General features: G+C 36.6%; 1 protein-coding gene across 1 annotated transcript in view; it reads right to left on the bottom strand.

The window, feature by feature from the left end:
- The window catches only part of Ino80 (chromatin-remodeling ATPase INO80), a 672,466-nt gene that overhangs the window by 167,938 nt on the left and 484,431 nt on the right, over positions 1 to 20,097 (bottom strand). Inside the window, exons 26-27 of the mRNA XM_090376565.1 lie at positions 15,138 to 15,414; positions 4,679 to 4,795 (exon numbers count right to left, since the gene is read on the bottom strand). Of these exons, the coding sequence (XP_090232691.1) occupies positions 4,679 to 4,795; positions 15,138 to 15,414 (394 nt within the window). The remainder of the gene's footprint in view (positions 1 to 4,678; positions 4,796 to 15,137; positions 15,415 to 20,097) is intronic.

Genomic DNA, 20,097 nt, shown 5'->3' with positions numbered 1-20,097 from the left:
GCAGACAATGTAAAACTAGCTGAACTGAACCTGAAAATGTTTCAGTGGATTGACCTGGACGATTGAGATGCAATTGATTGATTTTCAGAGCAGCTCAATTTGGAGGCAAAAATTTATTGACCTCAGAGCTGATTTAGAAAATACTGAAAGGGAACAATTAGTGACAAGATTAGCAAAGAAAATTGCAGAAAATGAGGTATTAAAAGTTTGGAATTCCATTTCTGAAAATTCTGTCTGTTTAAAAAATCTGGCAACAGCATTACTAACAAATTTCTCACAGCATATTCTTGTGAGTCGTTGTTCTCAGTGATGAACTTTAAGGAGTAGTAGTCTTACGTATGAAATCAGTGCTGCATGCATAGCTCTAAAAGTTACAAAATATAAGCCTGATGTAAAGTATCTGTCGTCAAAGGTGTAGCAACGAAAGTTTCACTGATGTTTTATATTTATAATATAGGAGAGGTTTATCATTTTATATTAAATTTATTCTGTAAGCTAAAAATTACATTTTTGTTATGATTTTATTTTAATATCTTTATTAAAGCATCTTTGAAATAATGTCTTTTATTTCATTGTTTTTTTGGGTATGGGAAAAATAAAAATTCAGTAGAACGTCGATTATCCGAACTCATTGGAACCAAGGTTGATTCGGATAATCAAACATACATGAGAATATCCAGTTTTTACGAAGTGCAATTAAGCCCAGAATTAAATTATTGTACGGAAGGTATTTTGAAATGACACTGTATTTTGAAATATGAAGTATTATAAAAAATAATTTTTGGTTATTATTTACAAATGGTAATAACCATTTAGAAAATGATTTGCAAATAATAACCAAAACATTTTGAAGAAACAATGTATATTATATTCATTTTGAACTTATCTAATCGTTTTACATAGTTTCAACTGTAAACCACACTTTTTTTTACATAAACATAAATAAACTAAATAAACAAACACAAGTAACTGGACACAAATAAGAGTATAATGAATATTGGGAAGGTTTATATTTTAAAATATTTAATCTTGAATTTTTCTTTGAACTATGCAAGAATGTCTTTTTTTTTTTTGCAGCAAGATCTCTCATCCTATTTAATAGCAGTATCTGTGTAGAACTGCATTCAGCCTGTTACTCACACTATGCCATTGCAGTTTCTAGTGCAGTGAAGGCCTCTGCGTGGGCCTTCATGTGCATTAGGCAGAGGAGTAATATTTCAGCATAACAACCAGTGCACTGAGAGTAGATACCGCAATTTTTTGGGGGAGCGATGGTAGTTCGGATAATCGATGCTCTAATGTACTTTGCAAAATTCTGAGCGGCACACGATGGTAGTTTTTTAAAAGATTTAGTCAATTTTGGCATGTACCCTTAAAAAGGTTTGCAACCCCTGATCTAGGAAAAGAAGATACTCTAAGATTTATCAGAAATTACTTTGAACACCATAACATACAATAAGAACAGTATTCACCACAAATTAATTTACAAAGCAAATAAGGATGAATCTGCCTGTGACATATAAAAAGTCCAAAAATTCTTTATATCTAAGCAGATGGTAAGATTAGGTCATTTACAAGAAAATGACCTTTTTATCACCTGCAAATAATTTCTGTGTATTAGAAAGGGGAGCCTTCCTTTTACAATCAAATAAAGCATAACAAGAAACAGTTATAGCCAAGCTATGATTAAAAAGGCTGGTAAAAAACATTCCTAGGATGGGTGAAGAAATCCTTTAGCTAGCCAAAAAATGATTATCGCCCAAAACATCTTTCTGGAGATGAAAAGCAACTTTGCACAGTAACGCGAAACCCTGTAATTTATCTGAGAAGATCAAGGATTATTAACATCCTGAAAAGCAGGTCCACAGCTGGACTGGATGATTTTCCCTTATTTACTTTAAAGATATGCAGCTGATCCTGCTCAGATAGCAAACAAACTGAATGAGTATTTTGCATCTACATTCATACATGAGGAGTTATTAAGGATTGAAAATGACAGAAGGTTATCAAATTGTAGCAAGGTGCTTATTGATTTTGTAATAACTTTTACATAAACATAAACAAATACAAGTAATCGGACACAAATAAGGGAGCAAAGTGGAGGAGAAATTGTTGAAGTTAAACATAAGAAAAGCACCTGGGGTGGATGGGATCTATCCAGTTATATTAAAGGAGATTGCAAAGGAACTAAGCAAACCCTTAGCCATAATTATGAGAGCATCCTTAGACTCAGGAAAGGTCCCCACGGACTGGAGATATGCAAATGTATCCCCGGTTCACAAAGGGGGATCGAAGGGTGACACGAGCAATTACAGACCAGTTAGTTTAACTTCTGTTCTGGGTAAAACAATGGAGTCACTGGTTAAAGATGCATTGCAGGATCATCTAGCCAAGACAGCAGCAATAATGCATGGGTTTGTTAAGGGAAAGCCTTGTCTGACAAATATGATTGGATATTATGATGTGGTTACAAAGGAACTGGATACAAAAAATAATTTTGATATCATATACTTGGATTTCAGGAAAGCTTTTGACACTGTTGCACATGGAAGACTACTGTACAAATTGGAGCAGAATGGTATTAAGGGTAAGTTGCTACAATGGATTGAGTGGATATGGTTGAGTGGGAGAAGACAGAGGGTGGTAATTAATTGGTGCTGCTCTCCATGGACTAATGTTATTAGTGGAAACCCACAGGGTTCAGTGTTGGGTCCACTGTTGTTTTGTGTATTTATCAATGATATTGATAAAGGCATATCAGGCTTAGTGTCGAAGTTTGCAGATGATACAGAGGTTGGCAGGGTTATTAATGACAGTAATGGCAGTGCGCTACTGCAATAGGATCTAGAAAATTTGGGAAGATGGGCTGAGAAGTGGCAACTAAAGTTTAACATTGACAAATGCAAAGTACTGCATATGGGTAGAAGTAGCCCCGGAGGAACATACCAACTGTGTGGTACTACACTTAGCGTGGTAGAAAATGAAAAAGACCTGGGAATAATTATGCAGTCAGATATGAAGTTTTCTGAGCAATGCAGACAGGCTGCCAGGGCAAGTCATGGGGTTTTGTTAATGATATATAGGAATTTTGCTAGCAGGGAAAAGGAGGTGATTGTCCCTCTGTATAAGGCATTGGTCAAGCCATACCTTGAGTACTGCATACAGGTCTGGAGGCCTTATTTTAGGAAGGATGTCGATTTGCTTGAGCATGTACAGAGAAGGGCAACAAGATTGGTGAGGGGAATGAAGGGATGCTCTTACCAAGAGAGGCTTAAGTTCTGCAAATTGCAGTGGCTGGAGACTAGGCACCTGCGGAGTGATCTGATTGAGGTGTATAAGGCCTTGAATGGGTTGAGCACGCTGAATTCTGATTGGATCCTTCCACTTGTTCAGATTACGAACCTAAGGGGACATAAATTCAAATTAAGAAAAGACAGATGTAGAATAGATGTGCGGAAATTTGCCTTTAGCCAGCGGGTGGTTAATTGCTGGAACAAACTTCAATCTGTCGTGGAAGTTGATAGGTTGAATAAATTTAAGGAGGAACTGGACAGGCATTTGGAGGGAATGGTGTGATTTTTTTTTTTTTTTTTGGCTGATGCTGCATAAGCTCATAACACTTGCTTTCTTGCATCACATGCCACTACTACTACTACTAATGCCTCGTATTATATTAAAAACCTTCCAGCAAAGTAAGGACATCCCTTATTTGTGTTTCTAAGTAATTGTAACAGAGTGTACAATATGATAGATAAGAGAATGAAAATAGATTTTAAAATCTACAGAGATGATTGTACCTACCACCAGTGATGTCCAATTTTAGCATATAAATTCTGAGATCCTCTGGAATTCAGATACAGAAGTTGAGGGAACTGAATCAACTGATACACAAATAGATTTAGAAGCCAGTATAAATATTTAAAAAATAAGTAACACAAGAATTTTTTAGGAATTTTTAAAATGTCTTCCAAATTCATTGACATTTTTAAAATAAAAAAAAATATATTTCATTTTTGAAATAATTTCATAGTAATATTGAGTGGCCAAGTAAAAATAATCATGAACAATTTAATATTTAAAAAGCATTTATGCAAAAAAAACAAAAACAAAAAAAAAAAAAACACCATTCTCACATCAGGGTACAGACATTTTCAAAAATCTCTCTGGAAAATGTTAAGAATCTAATGGAATGATATAGAACTAAAATAAACAACCTTCACTTAAACACTGTATTTCATGTGAGACCACTCAGTCACAAGGAAATTTGCAAAAAAAAATTAAATGAGCTGCACATTTTTTCATAAAACTTACACAGGCTGCAAAATCTGTAATATGAAAAGTTGCTCAGCTGCTGTGGTACAGCAAACCAAGGAAACAAAGAATAGACTAGCACATACCTGATGGGTAATTCATTAACTAGAGAGGAACGAGATTAAAATTTAACTGTGAGACGTCAAGTGTTGCCTATCTGTTTCAACTTCCGTGACTATACTGATTTTCAATCTGCGAAGGTTAGAGATTTTATTCACAAGTTCTTAAATACATAAAAATCTATAAATATTTGTTATTTTAGACATGTGTTAACTGATCTAATAGTTCTAGCCTTTTAAAGCCATTTCCAATAACCGTGCTGATTAACTATAATATAATGTTGAAGATATCAATTAAATCAGGTTACCTTTGGACTGATATCCATGAGAAACCTAGGTAGAATGGTAGGTTGACACTCTAGTATTTGTACTGGATGTTTAGCATGGTGAATTCTAGATGGTGCATGAGGTGACACACTTGATTTCTGAAAATATTAAAAGAATTTTACTGATTAATTTCTTTTAAAATAAATATTGCCAATAAATAATGCTACATGCTTCAAAATTCTCCTAGCATTGACTGGTGAAAGGAACAAAGGGGTGCTCTTACGAAGAAAGGCTTAAGTTCTGCAAATTGCAGCATCTGTAGACTAGGCACCTCTGAGGTGATCAGATCGAGTTGTATAAGGCCTTGAATGGATTGAGCAGGCTCAATGCTGATGGGATTCTTCTTCTTGATCAGATTACAAACCTGAGGGGAGGCATAAACTGAAATTGAGGAAAGATAGTTGTTGAATAGATGTGCAGAAATTTGCCTTTATCCAGCGGGCATTGATTGCTGGAACAAACTTCCATCTGTCGCTGTGGAAGTTGATAGCTTAAATAAATTCAAGGAAGAGGTGGACAAACTTTTGGAGCGAATGGATGGGTGAAATGGGAAGTTTATTAATATATATTTTTTTAAGGCTGATGCTGTATAAGCTTGCTTTCTTGCATCGTATGACTCTACTAATGATAACCTCATGGAAGAAGTGTTCACTGGAACTTCATGATATGCTTATAAGCATCTGCAATAAGTAAAAAGAAAAAAATAATCATTTTAAAAACATTTTAGAAAAATTATTCAAAAGGCACACAGTATATATCAGTCATTAGGGATCCACTGTTTGCTGATTTCAGTTAAGTAATATGCCAAATAAGGTCATGAGAGATTTGTGTGTTATCAGAAATTGCATGTATTCTAGGTCAGTTGGTAAATTAGAATTATTATAACTGTAGGTGGAAAAACTTTAAGATACTTTTACCCACAAAAGCAGTAAATTGTATATCCCATATCATATACATGTTTTTCTAGAACTGTGGTCTTACAAATACTTGGTGGATATATATTAATCAAGTGTCAGGACATTGATTCCATTTAAAGATAAAAGGTTAATTTTATTTTGAACAAACATTCTTCCATGGCCATCATCTGTCCACATACACACTCCCACCTAAGAGTTTTGAATCACATTTCATTTTTCTCAATGGAACTGGATTATTAAAATTTTATTAATATAGAAGTAGTTTACAATTTTTAAAAAAATATTTCTATTATGTATGAACATTAAAAAACTTAAATAATATTTAATATTTAAGAAATTTTGAGAATAGAATATTCCAGAAAGGTATAGAAAGTTCCTGAATGTGGTAGAACATTGTAGATCATTTTACAATATTCTAGAAATTGGAAGTACTGATTCAATATTATAGAAGACTGATTCAAGGATGTTTTGTAATGATATATAAATTGAGGAGTAAGAGCTGCAACTTATAAAACCGAACACCCATCATTCAAAAAGAGTGTTTGGTGTAAGTTTTTTTGTGCATTAAGATCCTGCAGATAAAAGGACCACTAGGTGGCAGTGATCACAGTGTACTGATGTGAGATTTACTTAAAGATGTGACTACCATCAAGAGTAAAGGGGAAGGAGTTTTGTTTTCATCAAGGAGGCTACAGTGGTCCCAGACAATTTTGAAAATTCTACACAGTGGGACTAACTAATGTTGTTACCAACAACAAATTCTAAATGGGAAGCATTCAGAAAAATAATCATAAAAGCTACTAGACTTTCATACCAATAAGAAATACAGTTCAAGGATTAGACCTAAATGGGCATCAGGACAGAAGCCTATGGTAGATATAAAATAATCTGTAATCAAGTCATAAAGGAAGTTAGGCAGGCCAACGTAGATTACAAGTAGTCTCTGACAACGAATGCCAAGGAAAACAGCAAAAAATTCTATACTAACATTAACAGTAGAAAGAAGGGGAGAAATCACATTGTTCCACTTGATGTCGATGGTTTAATTGTTGCTGATTCTGCTCTAGTTGCTGACAGGACAAATAGGTATTCTGCATCTACCTTCACACATGAGGAGTTATTTAGGGAGGTGGATACCAGAAGGTTATCAAACTCTGATAGGGAGCTAAATGATTTTGTGATAACTGAGATGAAAGTAAAGACAAAATTGTTGAAGTTAAATATAAGAAAAGCATCTGGGCTATTGGGATCTACCCAATTATATTAACGGCGGCAAGCAAATCCTTAACTATAAATATGACGGCATCTCTGGATTCAGGGGATGTTCTTGTAGACTGGAGATTGCAAATATATTTGCAAAGGGGATTCAAAGGATGCTATGAATAATTCCAGACCTGTTGGCTTAACTTTCAGGGAAGAACACTGGCTATGTTCCAGGGAAGATAATGGAGTCACTGGTTAAAGAAGTGATGCAGGACAATTTAGACAGGAGTTCATTTACCTTTCAATCACAGCATGGGTTAGTTAACAGGAGATCTTTCCTCACCAATCTGGTTGGATACTACGATGCATTGACAAAGGAACTGGATTAAAAAAATAATTTTGTTATCATATACTTGGATTTCAGGAAAGCTTTTGATACTGTTGGACATAAAAGACTGCTGTACAAACTGGAGCAGTGTGACATTAAGCAAAAGTCCTGCTATGGATAAAAGGATGGTTGTGTGGGAGAAGAGAGTGGTTATTAATAGGATTATCAACAATGGTCCTAGGCACCGAACTCTGTGGGGGGCTTCAGTGCTAGGACCATTTCTGTTTTCTATATTTTTATTAATGATACTGATGAGGGTATATCAGGGTGGTTAATGATAGTAACAAAAGTCTGTGGCATCAAAATCAAGAAAAATTAGGCGGATGTACTTGAGAAATGGCAATTGAAGTTTATAATTGAAAAATGGAAGGTACTGCACGTGGGTATCAGTAATCCCTGAATAGCATATCAACTGTGTAACACTCGGGTTAGTGGAAAATGAAAAAGACCTGGGTGGGGGGGGGGGGGGTGGGGGGGGTAACTGTGCAGTCTGACATGAAGTTCTCAGCAGTGCAGAGAGGCTGCAGGACAGCTCATGGGGTTTTATCAATTATATACAGCAATTCTGTTAGTAGGGATAAGGAGGTGATCATCCCATTATATAAGGCAATAGTCAGGCCACACCTTGAGTACTGCATACAGGTCTGGGAGAAGAGAGTGGTTATCATAGCCCTTTGATCTCAGTTATTTCAAAATCATTTTAGGAAGGATATAGATCTGATGGAGTGGGTGCAGAGAAGTGCAACAAGATTGATAAAGGGTAGTCTCACCAAGAAAGGCTTCAGTTCTGCAAATTGCTGAGTCTGGAGACTAGGATCTGATTCACGTGTTTAAAACTTTGAATGGCTTGAGAATCCTTCCTCTTCCTTAGACTATAAAGCATGAGTGGGATATAAATTCAAATTGAGGAAGAATTTCCAGAGCAGATGTGTGGAAGTTTGCCTTCAAACAACAGGTGGTTGATTGCTGGAACAAGCTTCCATCCGTTGTTGTGGAAGTGGACAGTATGAATAAATTCAAGGAAGAACTAGACAGATTATTGCACAGGATGGATAGGTGAAATGGGATTTTTTTTTTCTTTCGGGCTAATGCTCTATGAGCTCGCTTTCTTGCATCATTCCCCTATTAATACTAGTTTTGTGTGTTTTGTGATAAACATTGAATTGAGTGCTGAAAAAAAGTGCTACTACAACATTTTTTAAAGAAAGTTATTCCCGGTGTTTCATGATCAAGACGCAAATCATGATCAAGACGAGTGCACATAACAATGGAAGCACAAAATGAGACCATAACACTGAATTCAACTATTCTGATTGCCTATGAAATAATACATCATTGTTTCAAGAGTGGTCAGCTGGTGTAGAATGTAACAAATGATGCAACATATATTAAATGGCATTTGCTCTCATAGTTTTGTTTAATGAGTTGGATGTCAACATAGGGAATGAAGTTATTAGTCACCAGTTCCATGGTGAGGGTCAGGGGGGGGACAGTAGTAGTAGAGGCATGTGATGCAAGAAAGCAGGCTTATACAGCATCATCCAAAAAAAAAAAAAAAAAAAAAACAATTTCACACATCCATTCCCTCTAAAAGTTCGTCCAGTTCCTCCTTGAATTTATTGAAGATATTAACTTCCAAAATGGCAGATGAAGTTTGTTCAGGCAATCAACTATCCAATGGCTAAAGGCAAATTTCTAAACATCTATTCTACAACTGTCTTTCCTCAATTTATGTCCCCTCAGGTTTGTAATCTAAGCAAGAGGAAGAATCCCATCAGAATTGAGCCTGCTCAGCCATTTAAGGCTTTTACACCTCAATCAAATCACATTGCAGGTGCCTAGTCTCCAGATGCAGCAATTTGCAGAACTTAAGCATTTCTTGGTAAGAGGATCCCTTCGTTCCCCCCACCAATCTTGTAGCCCTTCTCTGCTTGCTCAAGCAACTCCACCATCCCTCCTAAAATGAGGTCTCCAGACCTGTACTCAGTACTCAAGGTGTGGCCTGACCATTGCCTTATACAAGGGGACAATTGCATCCTTTTCCCTACTAGCAAAATTCCTGTATATCATTGACAACACCCCATGACCTGCTCTGGCAGCCTGTCTAAACTGCTCAGAAAACTTCACATCTGACTGCACAATTACTCCAAGGTCTTTTTCTACCACCTTAAGTGTAGTACTACACAGTTGGTATGTTACTCTGGGGTTACTTCTACCCATATGCAGTTTTTTTTTTTTTTTTTGATTTGGTAGTTGTTGGCACATCGGCTTCTGTGGCCATATTGCACCTCCCAAGGTTTTTGCAGTACTTTGATCCAAGCCCGAGGTGGGAATCGAACCCGCGCCCTTTGGGTTGCCGGGCAGGTACTTTACCCACTCGGCTAGCCCGGTCGGCCCATATGCAGTACTTTGCATCTATTAATATTAAACTTCAGTTGCCACTTGTCAGCCCATCTGCTCAACTTTTCTAGATACTGTTGCAGTAGCACACTGCCATTAACAACCTTGCCAAAATTCATATCATTTGCAAACTTAGACATTAACCCTGATATACCTTCATCAATATCACTATAATAGATAAATCATCAATAATAGATAAATACAGAAAACAACAATGGGTCCAACACTGAACCCTAGGAGACTCCACTAATAACTTTAGTTCACAAAGAGCAGTGTCCATTGATTACCATTCTCTGTCTTCTCCCACTCAACCACCCTTTTATCCATTGTAGCAACTTGCCAATTTGCTCCAATTTGTACAGCAGTCTTCCATGTGCAACAGTATCAAAAGCTTTCCTGAAATTCAAGTATATGATATCAAAATTATTTTTTGCATATCTGTTCCTCTGTAACCACATCATAGTATCCAATCAAATTTGTGAGACAAGACTTTCCCTTAACAAATTCATGCTGTATATGAATTATTACTGCAGTCTTGTTTTTTTTTTTCTTTTTGTTGTTTTTGGTTTTTAGGAGCATTAGCAACTAAGGCCATATTGTTCCGGGATTTGCGGGTCATTCCCTGACCTTTCCACATCCTCCGTATTTGGTGGTGAAGGGCTCGAACCCCGGTCTAATCAAGAAGCGTGTGCTATGCACTGCTGCTCCTTCTCACCTGGCCACGGGGGCACCTACTGCAGTCTTATCTAGATGATCCTGCAATGCTTCTTTAACCAGTGACTCCATTATTTTCCCTGGAACAGAAGTCAAACTAACAGGTCTGTAATTACTTGTGTCACCCTTTGTGAATTGGGGATACATTTGCACATCTGCAGTCCGTAGGAACATCCTCCCCTGAGTCTAAGGATGCTCTCGTAAGGGTTTGCTTACTTCCTTTTCTGCCTTTTTTAATATAACTGGATAGAACTCATCCACCCCAGGTGCCTTTGTTATGTTTAACTTCAACAATTTCTCCTCCACTTTGATCTCAGAAAGAACTGAGATCAAAGTGGAGGAGAAATTAGTTCACCTGACACCCATTTATGCCTAAACCTTGAACAGTTTTATTTCTTAATTAGTATGAAAAGCCTAGTAGTTTTCACAATTAATTCCTTGAATGCTTCCCATTTAGAATTTGCTGTTGGTAACACACTTGGTCCTACTGTATAGAATTTAAAAACTGTCTGAGACTACTGTAGTCACCTTTATGAAATGAAAGTAATTGGGATGGTTAAAAGATCTCATGAGAGTAGGGCAGTTGTGGTTTCAAACAGTAATGACATTTGTCAGTATAGCTGTGGTCTTGGGGCAATATGTGGACTTGGGTATAACAATACAAGATTAAGCACCCCTTCTGTTAGATGTTTTGTTTTTACATGGGTCCTCTTTTCCCGATTACTATCTACAGACTTAATATTTTGCTTGTTTTTGAGAGCTGAAGTACCTTTGTCCAATGGACAGATGTATCATAGCCCTTGTGATTAAGTACACTTTGGTTTTTTATTGGCCCTATATCATTAATGGTAAAGTAGATTTTTTAGGATGTTAGTTTGTTTAAAGGCTTCTGAATTGAGTTACCAAGTCTTTGGAATTCTTTAATGATCTAATGTCATATCAATCATGTCATCAGTCATCAATACATCTGACCTAGAAAGATGATATTACAGTGTAGATGCTTATAGGGTCCTTGCTTCCAAATTAAAATCACTTCACTCTTCTGGGCACAATATACCAACAGGAAACATATGATTCATATGGGTTCCCGTTGATCACCTTTAACCTGGCAAGAAGGTGTCCAGCCTGATAGACCTTCAATGAATTATCTACTTTGGATTAATCACCAGTTAAAGAAGTGACTGTGATTACATCTAGATCATGAATTATGCATAGAAAAGGATTTGACAGACCCTGCACCACTCCTGGTGTTACTATTTTTGTCTTCAGTATTATGTGAAAAAGTATAGTTCATGTTGGACAGTTAACATGATTGCTACAAAATGTTAGATATAATTCATTTTATGTTTGAATTATTATATAAAATGATTTCTCTATTATTTTTATTTATTTATTTTACAAGGCATATATTATAAAACATATTACAAATGACACCTCCAATCACAGTATATGAACATATATTGAAGAACTGTAAGAAATAATAAAGTCAGTACAGTATTACAAGGAAGAACTAGACAGACAGGTCAGATATAAAATTTAAGTAACAACAGTATAGACTTGAATTGGCATTACATTAGCAACCCCTTGTGTAGGAATGGATTTCTCTGTGATATTGCTGAAGTTGCAAAGTCAGGGATGACTGATATGATGTTGTAGTTTGCACATGCGGCAATGAGTTTTGAGTGTGTGAGGAAGAATGGGTGCGTCAAGATCTTTCCAACTTCAAATGTGGAATGATTGTGGGGGCAAAATAGGCAGGTGCTAGTAACTTGATAAGAGCCAACATGGTTCAGTGCTCCTGTTCTGTGTTCACGCAAGTCTACAATTACCAGATCAACAGAGCCAAACAGCCAGCAGTCACACATGTGATGGCCATGTATGGTTGACACCCATGAGAGTGTCTTTTATCACATCTCGTAACAAAGCAGCACAGTGGCCCTGCTAAATATATTAAAAATATAATTAATTTTACAATTTTTTTTGGCTATGTGGAAACAGGACATCAATAGTTTCCAGGTTAGCTGTCTTTCTTGATTTTAGAAGGGATGCTGAAAAACTTTCACTTGCTGGCTCCGGGCAGGAATGGCAAGAATTAAATCCGTCTGGTCTTTCCAGAAAGGGGAGGAATGTGAATGACAGAAATTGAACCAAACAGTATACCCTAAAATGTTACCTGGCATCTCCAGATGACACTGTATAATTTATGCAAATTACTTAATTGCAAGAAACTATTTATAACACCTCTGAAACTAAGGGGGACTGCATCCACTGGATCAATCCCATTTCCACAATTTCAAGTTTTGAATAAAAACATCGAGTGCTCAATTTTAAATTTCCATTAGTGTGGAGAGATTGTTCTCCTCTTATTAACAGTAAAACCCGATCTGCATTGCAGGTAACCTGTGGGTTCCCGCAGACACCCAACCTGATGAGGAATCTATGGTTGACAACCAAGTACACCTCTTTACAATGACAGTGCATCCAGACAGCTGGGGCATCCAAGACAACAGTGTTAGATGCTACAAGGCCCATCAGGTTGCTAAATGGTTTTAGGAACACAACAATAAACTCTCCATCCTCCTATGGCTTCCCAACTCACCTGATTTCAACCCAAATGAGGTTGGGGACTTATTGGAAAAGGACATTTGATGCTACAACCATCCACCTAACCATGTGTGGGCATTATTGAACACATTGTGAAATGCATGAGTAGCACTACCACAGGATATCCTGCAACACCTTGTGGAGTCCATGCCAAGACGTGTGGGTAAGGTTAAATTATGGGCAAAAAAGGTGGCCCCATGAGGTATTGGGTAGGCGTTGCTAATGCAAAGCAAACTCAGTGTATATCAAATATGTAAGAGGGGTGCTCCAAAAATAATGCTTCTCAATTTTTCTATTGGATACCACTGCAGATATGCCATTTCTAATGATGGAACTAAAGCTTATATTCCCCACTTGATAAAGTTGCTATCAGCCTTCAAGAGCTACTTGTGACAGTTGTAATGACAGCAAATCATAATTGGCAAAGTGTTTCCAACCCAAAGATGACCAGTCCTTCATGAAGCCAATTAGGTGAAAGTCTGATGACACAAGGGCTGTACAAGGAATGTGGCAGAACAGTTCACCTGAATTTTGAAATGGTTTCTCTTGTAAGGATGCTGGGATAGGGTCTGGCATTGTCATGCTGAAGGAGAAATTTTCCTTTCTTCTTGGGCCTCACTCTTGAAATTTGTGTCTTCAGCTTCTCCAGTCTCCATATAGTGAGCAGAATTGATTGTATCCACATTACAGAAAACTAACAAGGATATCCCCACTTTTGTCTCAAAAAATGGAACCCAGGATTTTTCATCAATGATTAAGCCTCGAATTTCTTCTTTTATACTTGTGCTGCCACTCCACAGATTGCTGCTTTGAGTCTCATTCATAGTAGTTACCCACATCTCATTTTCAATGATGTAGTCAAGGATACTGTCATCCTTATATAACTTCAAAAGATCAGCACAAGTCTGCACTCTCTACTCCTTGTGATCTATCATTAGCATTTGTGGAACAACTTGACAATTTGCTATATCCCAGATTGTCCACAATTGTTTTTAATGCACTAAAGCCTATTCTCCCCCTTGCATACACATTTCCCAGAACAATACACTGATCAAAAATCAGTCACTTCATAATGAACAATGTCCTGTAAGTCAAAAAATATGATTACCACATTCTTCTATTTTTGATCAAAATTGTCTCACTTTTTTTGAGCTTTAAAGAAACCCAAGTCTTCGACTGAGAGGAATGGACTTACTGGATATAGCAATACACCAACGATTCATCCCAAGTAACGATGGAAGAAACAAAGTGTGAGTCAGCAACGACACATTTGTGAAGGTCCTGACAAGCAAGAACCTGCTACTCAGTGATAATCAGTGAGGATGCAAGGCACAAACTTTGCTGAAATGTGCCACATTCCAAAAATCTATTGTTAAAATCGACTGACGTTTCAATCATTTTGACAAGAGAAATACCAATTACTTAAAAAAAAATAATTCTTGTTTATACTCCAGCACGACCACCAGGTGAAGAGTTTACAATAAATTATCAATACAAACATTAATCGTATTTGGCAATCACAGGCTTGAACCCATTCCACTCAAAAAGCATGTGCTACTGCACTCTCTCTCACGATCACTCAGCTATGACAGGCCTTTGTGGAGAGTTAAATGATTCATAACCAAACAGAATTAGCATTTTTGAAGTTGAAGGACTGGCCAGAGCAAAAATCAATTTTGACAGACAAGCTGCTGGCATTACGCTTTGCGAACTCCTGAAAAAAACTTTGAAGCACATATAGTATCTTCTGAGAAAGCAGTTTTTAACAATTCTTGGGTTTCTGTTGCACTTTTCCCAAAATTGAAATAAAATTTCATCTCATTTTAAAATGTGATTTAGCACATAACACCACTATTCAAGGCATGCTAATTCAGAACTGACTACAGATAAAAGGGTGATCCAAGTGTAATATGTATAGACAGGTCACTGAACATGTTGCAATAAGTCACAACTCATTGCAATGCCACAATTTCAAGGTGCCAAGTTAGTCTCTAAACTTTCTGATCACACCTCACACTATAAAGAGAAATGTGTAATACTGATATTTTTTTTGCACTTAATAATTTTATGCAATTAAAAATGTAAATGCCTAATAGTTTCATTTTTATATTTTTTCTTTTTCAACATTAATAAGTTTTCTTTTTATTGAAAATAGGAGGTATGACGAATGATAATCAGTAGTATATAATTACAATGTACAAAGAAGCGACATACCTTTGTTGAAGATAAAAGAGATAAATGAGATGAATGATTAAGAAAACTGGATGAACTGCAAGTGGCCTTTGATGATAATGATGTCACACGCCATTTCCGGAGTCTCATTTCATAATGTTGAGGAGTTTCAGGAGTACAATGAACTAATTGGGATGTTAGAGTGTACACTGGATCACAGCAAGATGTGAATAATAGTGGATATAAGGCACTGTTTGCCAAATGCAGGCTGGAAATTGAAATGAATGGCAACAGCAATAACCCATCATGACCTAGGTAGCTATAATACAATTGAAAAAGTAAAAGATATATAATATAATTCTATTAACTGCGAATACAAATTACAGTGGGGCCTCAACATAAGATGGTAATTCATTCCACAAAACCCATTGTATGTTGAAAATATTGCAAGTTGAAACCAATAATACATTGATTTCTTGTAATTCGTTCCCCAGGTTATATATGTTATACTTCATTTTTATATTAAAAATGAAGATGATTAAAAATGAATTGAAATGTAGATTTAATAAACAGTCACAAAACAACTTAAAATAAAAAAAATAAAAAAAACACAAACAATAGATTAGCATTTACCTTAGAGTTGAAGTGCAGAGCTGATGAAATCAATGGTGGCATAGTGGTAGTGGTGGGACTATATCAAGCATCAGGTGTCTTTTCAGTCTTTTGTTGCTACTGGCAAAGAAACTGTCCAAAGTGGACTGTTTTATACAACTTTTTTGTAGCTTCCTGAAGTAAGAAATGACTGTCTTCCATTTTGCACATCAAGAGTTTGGTGTTTTTTTACCACTTCTTTTAAATGCTCCCAACAGAAATGGCAGTCTTCAACTCTTCAGCTTACACTTTTTGGGTGTCTTTTTCTTCCTCTTCAGTGTCACACTCTATAATTTTCTCCAACTCTTGTAACTCCTCTGCTGTTAGCTCACGCTCGACTGCCAATAAGGTCCTCCACATCCTCTTCGCCAACCTCCAGACCCATTGGTTTATCAAGAGTAACAATATCATTTATCAAAGCACCATCTTCAAATTAATTAAAGGCCAGATGTTTTTCAAGGCTGAATTTAAGCACCTGGTGGAAACATCATTCCAACAACTTACAATCAGCCTCACACAATCCAGCATGTTGAACTTCACCCTCCAAAAATCTTTGTGGGTGATAACATTTTCACCAGAGGTCGCTGCAAAGCAACTTGCAAACATTTTCGTGGTGTAGATTTTCTTGAAGTTTGCAATCACTTGCTGGTCCACTGGTTGAAGAAGAGGAACGGTGTTGGGTGGCAAAAATTTGACTTGAACAAAGACAAATTGTGTCTCAAGAGATTGAACAAGGTTGGGATCATGGCCTGGGGCATTATCCAGTAGGAGCAATGCCTTCACAGGAAGCTTATTTTTCTCAAGATAATTCATCACTGAAGGACAGAAAACCCCAAGCACTCATTCATTGAAGACATAATCCTGTAATGCAGGCCTTCTTGTTACTGCACCAAAACACTCCCAGCATGCCTTTGTCGACCTTTTTTTGTTTAAATACTCTGGGGGTGTTAGAGTGATACACAAGCAAAGGCTTCAGCTTAAAATCTCAAGAGGCATTGGCACCCAACAGGAGAGTGAGCCTATCTTTCATAGGCTTATGCCTAGGTAAACTCTCCTCATTCTTAGTGATGTATGTTCTCTTGAGCATTTGCTTCCAGAAGAGGTTGATGGAGCTTTAAGTTTCAGATTGTCATAGATCTGAAACAATTGTATATGTGATGTTCCGTGCGCCATGCACTGAACAATAACATTGTCAAACAATAAAAAAAGATGCTAATTGGTTGAGAACAATTGTACGAGTAATGTTCCGTGCACCAAGCATCTGAAAATTTTCATACATGTATTGTTCCAGCTATATCAGTACCTGCAAATATCATCGGTCCTTAAAATAAATGATCATATGAAAGGTATATCAGTTCCTGAGAATATCAGATGTCAATGTCATCCTAAGTCGAGGCCCAACTGTACATATAATAATAAATATGAAAATGTTACTGCATGGAACAGTTATGAATTTTTAAATTAGCAGAGTTAACTGCTGCACTAATTTTTTCAAAGTTGTGCTGCTAAATAAGATGGCATTATGACATTTTACATTTATGACATTAATACTTTTATTTAAAAACTTTTAATAATAACAGCTTCAGCTGAAGCAATACTCTACATTAGAGGTTCTCAAACTGTGTGTCGCAATGCCTTGGGGAGGCACCATAATTTACCAGGGGCATTGCAAACAATGTAATAGTTTATGTAAGATTTTCAAGGCAAGTATTAAAAATGTATTAAGAATGAGATTTTTTTTACTATTAGATATCTACTACTATTTTATCTGTATTATTAATGTATAAATAATTATAGAAAATATTTGGTGTATTTTTGATGAAGAAAACGTATCAACACATTAATAATTATTGTATTAACATATTAAAAATAAGAAATTGCACAATTGTAAATGTTTGACTTCAAGGGACGTGCTGAGAAAATTTTATAGGTCAAGGGAGGCGTGGGCTCAGAAAGTTTGAGAACTGCTGCTCTACATGATCAGCTATCAGAATAAATGGCTAATGATAATTCAACAGAACAGTGTTGTATAGAACAGTGACTATCAACAGAAAGATACAGATAGAGATTGGTAAATAGGTTCTTTAACAAAAACGTAATTAAGGAATAGCACGCTCTAAAAGGAAAGAAAAGTAAAATGAATGAAGACAAAATGTTCACTTTTGCAAATGATTTCCAAACCAGGTTGGCTGGTTGGTTATTTCCTGTTTTATGGTGCATTAATATCAAAAGTATAAAGGGATAAATTCAAATATGTGTGTATAAATTAAGGGATTGTAAAAAGTTAAAAACAGACATATTGTCTCTGTCATCTAAAATCTGGCTGAGTCTAAAGATTTCAGCCATATCAATAAAATCTGTAAAACATTAAAGGCATTCTGCAGTAAAGAGCATACATTCCATAAAGATATGAATAACAGTTAAAATAATTTCACAGTTCTCACACATGGGTAGGTCACCCTCAGCAGGAATGAGTGTATCAGATGACTGTGACCTATGTGAAGTGGAGCAAGAACCTCCTTCCTTTGGACCCTCAGTAGACTGGACTGCTATTGCTTGATTACAGGTTTAATTTGGTGTAGTTTATTTGGGGCTTGTCCAAACCAAGAGTCTTGCCACTGGGAACAGTTTGATGTGTATTGTTTTCTGTATAGGGGGCCAAAAGGCAATGGTTATTCAGGGAAATGGCTGATTTTTGCAGTATCAGATAATTTATTTCCTCCGACCCTAATGTGGCATGGAATCCAGCTGAAGCAAATGTCAAATTCAGGTTCAACAAGAGAAAAAAGTATCTGCCAAATCTGGGACAGGACTGGATGAGGGTTACATCTCACTGATAATAGAGCCTGAAACACACATGCCGAATCAGTATGTATCACATACTTTCAGTAATCGCTATCTTTAATGTGATCAAGGTCCATTTCAATTGCATCCAACTCAGCAATATATAGGCTTGGATATTGTTTTGAACAGGACAACATATGATTCTGAATTTGAGGCATCAGTGTAGACTGGCAACAAGTCAGAACACTGCATATGATGAGATGTAAAGAGCTGCTGGTGGTGTGTTAGCCTTCTTCCAGATCTTGAGGGAGAAATCAAAGGTGGAAGAAATTGCCCTAGTGACTGGGCTATGTTGTCTACCATCACATTAGTTCACTTAACAGCCCTCAAATTTGAATACCAAAAGGTTGGCTAGAAGTCTGAGGGGTGGTTCAGAGATTTTCCCATTGTGGCTGGCTCAAAGACTGATGTCCATGTGGAATGGTTATGTAGGGATGTTAATTTGAAAGTGTACTGAAAGGACAACTGTTTATGTTGAAGGGAAAGAGATGGCCCATTTGCTTTAATGTAGAGGCTTTGGCAGCAGCTGTACAGAATGCTTTCATGGCATTGCGGATGGGCTGGTGATGGTCTGGATCTAACTATTGAAGTGCACTATCTCTAGCAGAAGCATAAACCTGGGAACCATAATCAAGTTTAGTATTCACAAGAGTAGGGTATAATGGATTGCACCCCATGAAGTTGACAAAAGGGCACGAAGGATTTAAAGCCCTTTCACATATCTTGTCCTTAGCTGATGAATATGTTCTAAATTCTCAAGTTCCAGGAATTTGACTCCAGGACTTAATTCTGGGTCAGGATGAAGATGATTACGTTTGTGACAAAAGTACACACAAATGGTCTTCTGCAATGAAAATCCAAACCCATTAGCCAAAGACCAAGATATAAGGTGTTCAATGGCTTTTTGCAGTTGCCTTTAATGACACTCATATTAAATGAATGAAAAAATATGGTAAAATCATTACAGCAGAGGACATTGTTTACTGTTGGTAGAAGTTATTCTGTGCTAGAGTTTATTTTGATGACAAAATGCGTGACACTTATAATGGATCCTCATCAGATTTCATCAGACAGAGAGTAGATCCTACATGAACTTGAAATTGGCAATTACAAAGATTTTAATTAAAACAGAAGGCTACCCCTAAGACCAAAGTTATGGAGATCTTGTAATATGCCAGATTTGGAGGCTGTGTCATATACTTTTTTGATATCACAGAAAACTGCTACCAGATGCTCAAATTTAATGAAAGCATCACAAATGTATGTCTCAAGTCTGAATTAAATGATCCAAAGTGGCTCTGTTTCTTCATAAGCTGTACTGCACACTGGAAAGTAGACCATCTGTTACCAAATATAATATGAGGCAAACATTAACCATTTTTTCGGGAAGCACAACAGCTTGTCAGCACGATGGGACAATCGATACTTAAATTTCTGGGATCCTATCCTAGTTTGGGAAAGGCAAGAGTGATTACCTTCTTCCAGAAATCTGGAAATTCTTTGTTGA

Source organism: Mastigoproctus giganteus, chromosome 6, assembly GCF_048544385.1.
Source record: "Mastigoproctus giganteus isolate SK-2022 chromosome 6, ASM4854438v1, whole genome shotgun sequence".
Lineage (NCBI taxonomy): Eukaryota > Metazoa > Arthropoda > Arachnida > Uropygi > Thelyphonidae > Mastigoproctus > Mastigoproctus giganteus.
This window is presented reverse-complemented; position numbering and strand designations above follow the sequence as displayed.